The 11930-nt window shown below is 55.4% G+C and overlaps 1 protein-coding gene across 1 annotated transcript; it reads right to left on the reverse strand.

Annotated features, from left to right (window-relative positions):
• Positions 1 to 2174: 2174 nt before the first annotated feature.
• Positions 2175 to 11400, reverse strand: CHRNB2 (cholinergic receptor nicotinic beta 2 subunit). Its single transcript, XM_036922332.2, has 6 exons — positions 10689 to 11400; positions 9500 to 9645; positions 9270 to 9314; positions 8749 to 8858; positions 7068 to 8040; positions 2175 to 3654 (listed from the first exon to the last, which is right to left on the reverse strand). The coding sequence occupies exons 1-6, from the start codon at positions 10750 to 10752 to the stop codon at positions 3484 to 3486; spliced, it is 1509 nt and encodes a 502-aa protein (XP_036778227.2). The 5' UTR covers positions 10753 to 11400; the 3' UTR covers positions 2175 to 3483.
• Positions 11401 to 11930: the final 530 nt, after the last annotated feature.

An 11930-nucleotide genomic window follows, 5' to 3' on the forward strand; every position in this document is an offset into this window, starting at 1 on the left:
CCAGCTCGGGGAGTGAATCCAGAGAACACCCTGAACACCACCCCCTTCTCTTTCCTCCTACGTGCCTCAAAGGCCCAGCAAGAGCGTGGGCTCTGGGGTCGGGCCTGGGTCTCAGGCCAGCACAGCTCACCAGCCATCACTTGGTCCGAGCTGTTTTCTGTCAACAGGGGCCCTTTCCCTACAGGGTTGTTGTGAGGAGTAAAGACAGTGTATCTGGAGCAAAGGGCACCCAGCAGGCCCAGAGGAAACAGTAGCCAATCCTGGGACTGGGAGGAAACAGAACAAGGAGTCAAGGCCCTCATTTCCCCCACAGGGCATTCCCTATTTCCTTAGAGGGAAACGACCTTGCCCTTCCTCCACAGACTGCTTCCTCTGCAGAAAATGCCAGCTGGGGGCACTGCCTGTGTCTTGTTTGCTTTTAAATTTTCAATAACTTCACACCAGCTGTTACAGTTTTAGGTGCCTCACTGCCAGGTGAGTGCCTTCCTCCCGCTGCAAGGCCTGTCAAAGCAGTTCCTCTTTTCAGACAAATGGTCAGCAGACCGCGCATGGAGACGATTCCAGCGTGTTTCCTGGCTGCCCCCCTCCCATGCCCACCGTGTTCAGATCCTCCTTCTCAGATCTGGGGCCTGTGGTCCCCGCCCAGAACTGAGCTGGGTGCTCGATTCTCTCCAGAGACAGCTGCACCACGGATGGGAGCATGGAGCTTCCCTGACACCAAGAAGAGGTCAAAGGACCCAAGAGTGAAAGACAGCGGTTCTCCAAACCTGCCCAGTGCCCTGAGGGTGCAAACCCTGTCCCAACACGAGGTAACACCGCGCCCTTCTCCTTCCACCTCAGCCCTCCCCTCCTCCCCACTGGCATGAACCCCAAAAGGCTGCATCTAGAGAGGGAGGGAACGGCCCCACCCCAGGAACCCTGCCCGGTTCACTTCTTTATAGACAGTGATCCCTCTCTTCCTGGCTGCAGCCCTCAGCCAGCTCTGGCATGCCCATTTTACAGATGAGAATGAGCAAGTGCAGAGTTCAGTGTTTATACACGGTCAGGCAGCCATCTCTGGGCCTTGGTTTCTGTATGTGTCACACGGCTCACGGAGAGGAGCTGGGCCAGCTGTTGGCTAACAGCCCCTCTCGCACCGTTTGGTGACTTACTTGGAGAACAGCCACTTTCCGGAAGTACTAAAAGCAGGAAAGCCTCAGCAGCCCAGCCCTGGTGAGAAGCCTAGGAGCACCAGGCCGGAGGCCACAGCCTACCCTCTGGAGGGAGGCCCGCATCCTTCAGGGGGAGGGCTCCTTTCCAGCTGCTGTTTCAGGTTTCAGGATGTTTCTACAGGGCGGTGAGTTTGAGGCGGATCCAGGCAAAATACAGGCTACTCTCAATCTTTTGCTCCAGAAGGGAGTTTCCACAGTGCCGAGACATGCCCCCCTCAGAAGAGATATCCGTGAGCCCATGCTGGCAAGCGGGGCGTGAGCTGAGGCACATCTTCCCAGCTGCTGGCCGCCTGTCCAGTGATGTCCTTCCAGTGACCAGATCAGCCTGGGGGCCCTGAGCACGCACCTGCATGGGGAGGAGCTGACCCAGAAGGGAGGCAGGGCCAGGGTGGACGGAATGAAACTTTGCTGAGGACGCTCCAGAGAGTGGCCCACCAGGAGACTCACCTGAGAATTCCCTGTAACGCTCCCATCCAGTTGCACCCCCCCAGCTCCAGGCCCCGTTTCCCGGGACTTGGTTTGCTCGAGGAAGAGATAGGGAAAAGGAGGGCCCGGGACGGGGACTGGCATGAGAGGTGACCCCATTCCCGCCAACTCTGACCCCACATTCATTAAGCGTCTAGCTGAGGCAGGAACAGGACTGAGCTTTTCCACAAACATTACTTCATCCTCACAGCAGCGCCATGACGCGGGCATGTACAGATGAGAAAGCTGAGATCTAGAAGGAAAGAGACCTGCTCAAGGTGGCTGGACGAGTAAGCAGCGGACTAGAGTCCAGACTGCAGAGCAGACTGCAATCCAGACTTCCCTGGACAACAGCCACCTGGAAGTACTAAAAGTAAGGACTGTCTCTGCAGCAGCTGACGGGCCTCCCCAGCGGGCTGTGATCCCTGCCCCGCTATTTGCCTAGTCTGACTCCTCCCACCCATCGGCGTACCCCGCCCCCACCTCCGCTGTGCCGGGAGGAGCAGGAGTCCAGCTGGCCTCCGCGGGACAGCGGGCCCCCGGGTGCACTTGGCAGACTGACCCCTCTGTGACCGGCCACCTGCTGGCCTGGCAATGAGCACAGACTGGGACCACCAATCAGGGCCACGTGGGGGTGAGGGGGTGGGGGCAGGAGATCCTGTATGAGGTCTGTTTCCTCGGCTAATGGGCCAGGTGGCCTCCAGCCGGCCCCTGGGAGCAGCGTCAGGATACAGCCTCCAGGGACCACAGGACAGGAAGCCGAAGGCTGTGCTTTCTGGGGAGCCGGTAGCAGCGGGCCTGTCCTTCTGAAGTTCGGCTTAGACCCTGCCCTGGTTTGGTTGGCAGGGAAAAGAGGAGGCGCCGGAGCAGGAAAGACGAGCTGCGCGCTGAAGCTCCGGAGCAGAGGCAGTGCTGATGTGGCCCCGTCCCGGCCGCGCACTCCCTGCGCAGCTGGCCTCCAGCCGCTCCCTCCTGCCCGGCCTGCTCCGCTCTGGGCAGAAAGGCTGGGCCTGCTTAAAGCTGACATCCTTAGTTTACTCACGTCAAACAACCAGTCAGTTCAGTCGGGGGTGCGGGGAAGCGGTGAACTTGCACAGAGTCCAAGTATTTGGACCTCAGGCTCCAAGGAGGTCACCCAGAGACTCAGAAGTCAGAGGCTTTCCTAATACCTTGCCCACCACACCCCGGTCCAAAGAGGAAAGGCAGGAGAGGGACGTCTATGAGGTGCGGAGAATTCTTCACCCGGAGAAGGGGCTGGGCTCAAGCCTCCCCCGGAGTCGGGCAGCAGCGCCAGGCTAGCCCTCGGGGCTGCCCAGCTGCCTCTCCTTAGGCAGGGGCAGATGTCAGATCCAGGCCTCCCCCCTCTTGCTGCTCCCTTCTGAGCTACCGTTGCATAACCGGAGCCTCTGTCCAGCCTCCCCTCCTGCCGCAGGCCCCTTCCCCCTGCTCTGGAGGCAGTGGGAGATTCTGTCCCGTTCTCGGCCCTCCCCCATCACACCGTCCTCAGGGTGGAAGGCTCAGAGGTCTCTGTCCTCCACTTCCCAGCCTTTATCCTGGTCCAGCAACACTATTGCCTGGGTTGGTACGAGAGGAGGACGGCAGCCAAAACACAACGCAGCTGGTCCAGCCGCCAGGTGGGTGCTGGCTGTGTGGGTCAGGGTGTGAGGGAGTGGCTCCAGGCGAGGTGATAGGATGGATTGGTGATGGCAGCGCCCCTCTTCCTGGCAGCTCACTTGTCCCTCCTCACCCCAAAAGTATTGTCCAACAGTGGGCAGAGGGGTGAAGGAGCTTGGAGCTGGGAAGGGCCTCACTTGGAGCTGGGAGCCGAATGGTCTGTGTGGAGGAAGGTGGCGGTGGTGTAGTTCTGGAAGAGAGGCTGCAGGAACATGCCGACGGTGCCGAAGACACAGACAAACACGAAGATCCAAAGGAACAGGCGGTCAATCACCATGGCAACGTACTTCCAGTCCTCACTCACCTGGAAAGAGGGGACAAAGGAGGCCCAGGTGTCAGTCACATGATGCAGGGTAGGTCGGAATTGGCATGAGGAGGTCCCACCACACAAGTATGCACACGCATGCACACGTACTCACCACCCTCCCCCTCCACAATAATCCCAGAGTGATTTTCCCAAAGCCTGGCTCAATCTTGCTTGCTTAAAAGCTTTCAGTGACCCCACGGCCTTTAGGGCCCATCCAAACTCCCAAGTTTGGATTCAGGATACCCAATGACAATATGAGCTTACCCCCTGTCCTTGTCCTATAGCCCAGACATGCCAAACCCCAGCGTGTCCTCTCAGATCTGTATGCCTTTGAATGTTCTCTCTGTCTAGAATTCCAGTCTTCCCTTCCTCTACCTGGTGAACTCCCACACATCCTTCACAGCCTAAATCAAATGTCACCTCTGCTATGAAGTGATCTCACTTGGTCCCCCTGATCAGACTGAACCACTGTCCCCTCTGGGTTGCCTCAGCATTCTGTACACATCACTATCACAATATTTTACTGCACTGTATTGTCATTTCGATTTGCATGTGCTCCACTCCAGCAACAAGCTCCTTAACTACAGGGACCTGATTCGTGTTTGTAATTCCAGCATCTGAAACACAGAGTGTCAGCAAATGGGTGTTAAATTAGAGAATGAATGGCTGCCTCTGCAGGCCTCCTGAAGTGACTGCACAGGGAGCCCCACCCAACAGCACCACCTTGAGCACACGGACACCAGAGGGTAAGGACTGGGTTCCCAGATGTGAGCAAATCAGTCAAAAAGAGAATAACCACCTTTTTGGTTTGAGAGCCATCACAGGGCCTACATGAAAGGCTGGCCTCCCCTCAGAGCTGCTCCACCCCAGCCTGAGTCTAGACCTTCGTGCACATGTTCATCTCCAGCCCAGCCAGCCAGGGTGTGGGAAGAAGGTAGCTGCACACCTTCATTTAGTCGGCAGCTGAAGAGTGACTCATTCGTGTCACACTTGTGCCTACTATGTACAGGGCACCAGGCTAGGCAGTGGGGATATGACTGAGAACACAAAATGCATTCCGTGGTTTACAGTCTACCGAAGGAGAGGGACACTAAAGACAAAACAATTACACGCTGGGGAGTGCCTTAAGGAAACAAAGGACTGACAGAGAGAAATGGAGGGGAAGATATAATTCAGGGTGTGGTCTGGGGAGTTAGGGTTTGAGGAAGTGACATTTAAGGTAAGATCTGACAAGTGAGAAGGAGCCAGCTATGGCAGGAATACATGAAGAAACAGTCAGACAAACCCGAACTGAGGGATCTTCCATCGGCTGTACCCTTCAAAATGTTTATGCCAAGAAACACAAAACTGAGCAACTATTCCAGGTTGAAGGAAATAAAGAGATGGGACAACTAAACGCAATTCAAATGCAACTGGACTGGGGTGGGAAGAAGCCACAAAGGACACTGATACATAGGAAACTGGAAAACTTTTAATAATGGACTTTGTATCAGATCAAAGTATTGTACTTAGGCTAGATTTCCCAAATTTGATCACTGAACTTGGGTTACACAAAACAACATCCCTATTCTTAGGTGAGACACACTGAAGTATTTGTGATAAAGGGTCACGATGTCTGCAACTTACTCTTATTTTATAAACAGTAGAGCAAAAATTAAAAATAGTAGTAATAATTTTTAAAAGGAAAAAAAGAAGGTCATTCCAGGCAGAGTCCAATATGTGCAAAAGTCCTGAGGCAGGAAAGAGCTTAGCTTTAGAACAGATAAGCTGCTGACCTGAGCAAGAGGAGACAGCACAAGGTGAGGAGGAGACATTGCCCATTTGGATGGAAGAGCACAAGAGCTGAGTCAAGGAGACCATCAGGAGACTGCCCTGGTCCAGGCAAAAGCTGATGGAGGCCTACAGCCAGGGTGCTATTGCAGACGATGAAGAAAGAAAAAAAGCTGGAGAATTATTTTGGAGTCCTGTGCTCACAGGCCAGGACTACCAATTATCTGCATGGTCCAGGAGGTAAGAGAGAAAGACAGGAGTCAAGGATCACTCCAGGTGTTTTGTCTAAACCACAGGGTGGATGGTGATGCCACTTAGTAAAAGATGGGAAGAATGGAGGAAGAGCAAGCGGGTGGTGGGCATATAGATCAAGCTCTCCGTCTTGGACATGTTAAGCTTGAGATGTCTGTGCAACACCCAAGTAGGTCATAGCATCCTTAGCACCCAGCTCAGTAAATGCACATTACTTCAGTGGACTGCCGCAGGGGAGGTGGAGGCGGGTGATGCAGCCAGATGAGCCCCTGCACCCCCGCATCTCCCATTCGGCCCCTCCTGGCTCTGAGGCTCCTACTCGGTCTTCCCCAGCCTCAGGGCCCTTCTTTCTCCATCAAGACCCTAACCTGCTCCCTGGCCCAAGCCCCAGCTCCAGCCTGATATCCTGTGCTCTCAGGAAACAGAAACTCTAGGCTCTGAAGCCACCCCTCTCCCCACCCACAACCAATAGTTGAAGAGATTACCCCACACCCCCACACCCCCCATCTCCCCCATCCCCTATCACCCCCAAACCAGAATGGCTGCAGGACCCAGCAGAAACCTGGCCAGTCACCATGGCAACAGCATGGCCACAGCCTGGAACCAGCCAGGTAGCTGGAGATTGTCTGCAAGGCAGGGCCAGCCACAGCCACAGCCCCCAGAGTGAGGGGATGGCAACTCATAGTCTCCCTCCCCACTCCCTGGCTCGGTGCTCAAGGACTGCCCTTTCAGAGCGCCGATGCAGAAAAAACCTGCGTGCAGAAAGCTGAGGGGTGGCTCCAGGAAGCCCTTGCCTCCACCTGCCCCCACCTCTATAAATATTACACAAGCTGTCTCCAGGGACCCAGAAGAGCAAAAGGGTTATTGATTTGGGACTCTGTCCTCTCTGCCTCCAGACGACTCGTGGAACCTCTTAACTCTTCCCCCCAACACACACACCTCTTCTATGGCCCTCAAGTTTGCCCTCCACCCTGGGGGGTGGGGGGCGACACAGAGGGCTCATGCCTCATGTGCGTAGAGTGGCAGATCAACAACTTGGATTTGGGAATAAAGGGGGCAGGGAGGGGCCCGTGGGGCCACAGCCCAGCTGCAAACCCTTAAGGGACTCCTCCCCACGCTAAGATGCTACCGCTGAGGCATTTTGCCCCGGATACTAGTCCTGGGGAAGTCGCAAGGGTCATTCTGTACTGACTCCAATTTATGCCGCCTCCCGAAAGCCAGCGGAGGACCCAAGCCACGCCCAGGCGCACAGCACCAGGCCAGACTCACATTTCCCGCACCCTGCTCTCCTATTAGCTTTGTGTGTCTATGCAAAGCCGCTGCTTTCCAGATACCGAGGGCCCCGCAGCCTCGGCATCTCACTCCCCGACTCCCCGAGCCGCACTCACGCTCTGGTCCTCGTCCTCACTCCGCATGTGGTCCGCAATGAAGCGAACGCCGTCCACCGCCTCCCGGAGACCGCAGCCGCACGGTCCCCCGGGTCGTCCCGGGCCTGGGGCCGGCGTTGGTTCAGCCCCATAGGCCCCAGCCAAGCCCTGGACGGAGGCGCGGTTGACGAAGCACGTGCAGGAGTCGGCCCCCGGGGCTTCGCGGAAGAACAGGGCACCTGCGCCCTCGCGCTCCCGCTGGTGCCGCCGCAGGCGCAGACGTTGGCGGGCGCAGTGGTGGCGCGGTTGCTGCATGAAGAGCAGCGTGGGCAGCTTCTCCAGAAAGACGACCTTGACCCAGGGCGCCATGGTGTGAGTGGTGGGTGAGCGGTGGTGCACATTGAGCACACACACACTGGTGACGATAGAGAAGGTGACGAGCACCATGGTGAACATGAGGTACTTGCCCACAAGGGGCACGTCGAGGGAGGTGGGCGGCACGATCTTGGAGATGAGCAGCAGGAAGACTGTGAGCGCCAGCAGCACCGAGATGCACAGCGTCATCTTCTCACCGCAGTCGGACGGTAGGTAAAAGACAAGGATGGCTAGTGAGGTGATAAGCACACAGGGGATGATGAGATTGATGGTGTAGAAGAGTGGCTTGCGCCGAATAATGAAGTCGTAGGTGATGTCCACATAAGTGGAGTCGTCTGGGTTCTCATTGCGGCGACCGGGCAGCGCCACAATGTCCCACTCGCCACTGGGAGTGAAGTCATCCAGGCTGGCCACATCACTCTTGAGCACTAAGTCAATCTCCGTGCGGTCGTAAGTCCACGAACGGAACTTCATGGTGCAGTTCTGCTGGTCAAATGGGAAGTGCTTTACTTCGATCTTGCATGCACTCTTATAGATGGCAGGTGGCAGCCAGAAGATGCTGCCGTCGTAGGAGACCACAGCGTTGGAATAGAAGGACACCTCATACATGCCATCAGCACTGCCAAGGGATAAGCACAGTCAGCCCTAAGCATTCCTCTACCCCCACCCTTCAACCCAGCCCTGACTGGGAGAGGAGGAAAGCCAAGGGAGATATGGGGAGGGTTAACCCAGGTCTAGGGGTAACCATCTAGGACTTTAGAGAAGTGGAGCAAGAATTGAGCAAGAAGGGGATCTGTGTGGGTCAGTGGGAAAATGGGGTGCCCTGATTAGGAGGCAGTGAGGCCAGAGTGAGAAGCCCCATGCTATGAGGGGGGACAGTGGCCAGTGGGCGAGGAGATGATCCTGTTAGTGTTTTGGATCTTGGAGGTAAGAGGGAATTATTGCAGGGCAGGGAATGGAATCTGGAGGAGATGCTGGGACCTCCAGGTTCTTCTGATCTTGCCCAAGCCTCCGACAGAGCCTATTCCTAAATCAGTTCAGGCACTGAGGACTGTCCATCTTTCTTTGTATCCCAGTGCAGCTCCGAACTCTGGGACTCCTTATTGTCTGGGAGGGGACTGGCCCCATGGCCCAAGTCACCTGGGCTATCCACATCATACTTTACTGCTCTGGGTCTGTTGGTCTGGGTAGTGGTGAGTGCATCTGTGCTCATAGAAAGTCCCTTCTCTCCCCAAGCATAAGCTAATATACTTTCTCAGAGACCTCTTTCCTCCCTTAGCACTCTCGTGGTCTCCTCAAGCCTTCCCATTGCTCCAGGGCCACCTACTTGTTGTACAGGACCACATCTGGGAGCCAGATGTGTTTGGAAGGGAGCCGAACTTTCTTCATGTTGTCGAACTCCTCAGGCTTCCAGGTGAGGCGATAATCCTCCCACTCCTGGGAAAGGGAGAGAGGGAGGCAGCACCAACCTCTGCACCACAGGGGCTCAAAGTCAAGGACTGGGACAAGAAAGGGCCCATCTGGCTTTTAAAAGCCACTGCTTTCCCACAGTGGCTTCTCTACCCAGAAAATGTGTCTCACAAGACACTTTCTCCTTTAATTTACATAGCTAAACCAAGGTATTATATTAGAATGTACATTCTCAAAGGAGAAAACAAATCTTGCAGAGTTTAACATGTTCAAAGTCACAGAGCTGGTGAGTGAAAGAACCAAGATTCAGATCCAGTTATTTAAGACTCCAAAAGTTATCCTTTATGCCTCTCTAGAGGAGATTAAAAGAGGGAAAAGCACATGCTAAAAAAAGGGGGGGGAGAGAAACCCAGGGGTGTGCACAGGAAGAGCACTAACCTGGGTCAGCCAGACATTGGTGGTCATGATCTGCTCCCTCTCATGCTGCAGGAAAGAAGAGACACCTCTGAGAAGGGCCCTGGCCTGGCCCGCGGGCCCACTACAAGCCCTCAAGTCCCCTCCCGCACCTCCCCAATCCTTGGGGACTCCAGAGGAGTAAGTATAAACATGAGCACATCCTGGCTGTGCTGACTTGAGTAGCTGGGCAAGAGTTTAGGGGCCCCACTCACCACACTGATGAGCTGGGCCAGTGATACCATGAGCTGTACCGTCACCAGCTCAGAGCCATTGGTGGCCGGACGGATAAGCTTATTGTAGCGTGAAGGGTCCAGGAGATGCTCCACCAGCCGCTCCTCTGTGTCTGTACCCCAGACTCCTGGGCAGGGCAGAGGGGTGGGAAAGGAGGTGAATAATTAGGCAAGGAGGACCCACCCAGGATGCCACCCTCCCTGGGCAAGTGTGACCACCCAGGCCCAAACAGGAGGCTATAGCTTCCCACTGCTCCATGCCTAGCATACAGCAAAGTACTTAGGTTACCCATAGGGGGAAGCCCCTGTGAGACCACTGACCAAGGGGCCCAGACAGCCCCACACTGATGCCTCCAGAATAAGAACTGGTTCTGCAAAGATTAATGGAGACTGGCTCTTCCTGCAAGAAAAGGGTGGTTTCAAAAAATGAGATTTCTATTTCCCTGGCCTCTCCTAAAATATGCCTTGAATCAGGGGAAACCTGGGAAGGTGGAAAAAAAAGGACTGGAGGAGAACAGTTATTTGTGTCCCACCACACACCCTTCCTCCTCAGTCAGTGCCCATCTATGTACACAAGTAACGCTATGTGCCTCCATACGTGACTGAGGCTGTGACCCCATCTCCCACCCTCAAAGGCACTGGGTTGGAGTAGAATAGTTGAACTGCCTGAGCTGTAGGTTATGGCATATATTTGATCCCAAGTTCCACACAGATGGGAGCCCAAGCCCCATGAGATGGCATGCAGGTGTGTAAAGTTTATTAGGTTGTATGTTCCCTTTGTACCTGCTCCTCCACACTATCTCCTGCAACTCTGCACAAATGCACCCCACCCTTGAGAGCTCCTCCCTGCTCTCAGCCTGGCAGAGCTCCTTCTCTCCCGAGCCTCCTGTCCCACCCTACAGAGTTGAGAAGTCACTGCTCTTCTTTTTGCCCCTGTGGAGTGACCAGAAACAGGAGCCCAAAGTGGAGGACAGGAAATAATGGGGAGCCAAGGGAGGTTGCTGAGCCAAGTGGGTTTCTGGAGATAATGCTTCTGGCAAGAAGTCAAATGGCATCTCAGACACAATCATAGTCTGCCCACCTGCCCCGCCCCCAGAAAGCCTGGAGAGACCCCCTCCCTCCACCTTCCGGACTGATCAAGGTGAGACAGAGAGCAACGACCTGTCCCTACCTGAGCACAGCCCAAGGAGGCAGAAACTGAGAAGCAGCGCCATGGGGCCGGGGCGCAGGGCCATGCCGTGGGCATAGCTCGCCAACTCGCCTCGAGCGGCTGGAGCGCGCGGCTGGCCGAGGGCCGCCGGCGGGGCGCTGTCCGTGGTGCTGAAGTCGCCCACACGCCGCCCGTGCCGGGCCGGAGCGGGGCCCGGATGCTGCTGTGCCGGCCGCCGCGGAGGGTCCTCGAGCGCAGTGGGCTGCGAGAAAGAACCAGCTTCTCGCTTATCCCGATGTGAGCAGACGGAGGCTTTTCCGGCTGCTCTTCCAGGGAATTCAGCTGGGACGGTGAGGGGGCGGAGTCTCTGCCCCGGAGGCGGAAGCACCGGATGCCAGAGAAAAGGGGGTCCCTGGCTGGGATATTCTGCCGGTCCTGCTTAGGTAGGGTATTCGTGATGTGGAAGAAGGGCGACTAACGCGACGGTAGGAGAGTTCTGAAACCCCGAAGCTGGGGCAGGACGTGGGGGGGTCTGAGAAGGAAGAAACAGTAAGATAAATAGGTCAGGGCTCGCTTAGTACAGTGGGACCGAGTGCCAGAATGAGGAGGCTCAGCCGGGAGGAGTTTCTGGAGTTCCCATCCTCCTTTTTCTCTCTTACCAAACCCAGATGATCTGCTTCCGGGAAAGGCTGAGGATGCAACTGGGCAAATGCATTTTAGGCCCTTAGAGAAAGAGACAGGCTGTGGGTTTGCTGTTTAAAGAAAGCAAACAGCTTTGGAGTCTGGGAACAGGATCCCCTCGCTTGTCACCTTTTCCACCTCCATAAACTCCCTTAAAAGCCAGGCTTCTTCAAAACTGAAGGAACAAAACAGCAGCAGACTCACAGACTCCAAGAAGGGACTAGCAGTTACCAAAGGGGAGGGGTCAGGGAGGGCGGGTGCCGAGGGAGGGAGAAAGGGATTGAGGGGTATTATGATTGGTGCACATGGTGTGCAGGGGATCATGGGGAAGACAGTGTAGCACAGAGAAGGCAAATAGTGACTCTGTGGCATCTTACTACACTGATGGACAGTGACTGCAATGGGATGGGGTATGGGCGGGGACTCAATAATATGTGGTAGTAACCACATTGTTTTTCATGTGAAACCTTCATAAGAGTGTATATCAGTGATACCTTAATTTAAAAAAAAAAGCCAAGCTTCTTGCCGTCCTCCAGGAGTTCTAAGGTGGTGGCATCTGGACATCACCTAAAAAGAAGGCAA

The sequence above is a fragment of the Manis pentadactyla genome, chromosome 19 (genome assembly GCF_030020395.1).
Source record: "Manis pentadactyla isolate mManPen7 chromosome 19, mManPen7.hap1, whole genome shotgun sequence".
Taxonomy (NCBI): domain Eukaryota; kingdom Metazoa; phylum Chordata; class Mammalia; order Pholidota; family Manidae; genus Manis; species Manis pentadactyla.

Bases quoted from the DNA above. Each gene is read 5' to 3' on its own strand.
- CHRNB2 (XM_036922332.2), bottom strand. From the start codon at position 10,752: ATGGCCCTGCGCCCCGGCCCCATGGCGCTGCTTCTCAGTTTCTGCCTC. The intron at 9,646-10,688 runs GTAGGGACAGGT...TGCCCTGCCCAG, and splicing joins CCTCCTTGGGCTGTGCTCAG to GAGTCTGGGGTACAGACACA. The intron at 8,041-8,748 runs GTAGGTGGCCCT...ATCCCTTGGCAG, and splicing joins GATGTGGTCCTGTACAACAA to TGCTGATGGCATGTATGAGG.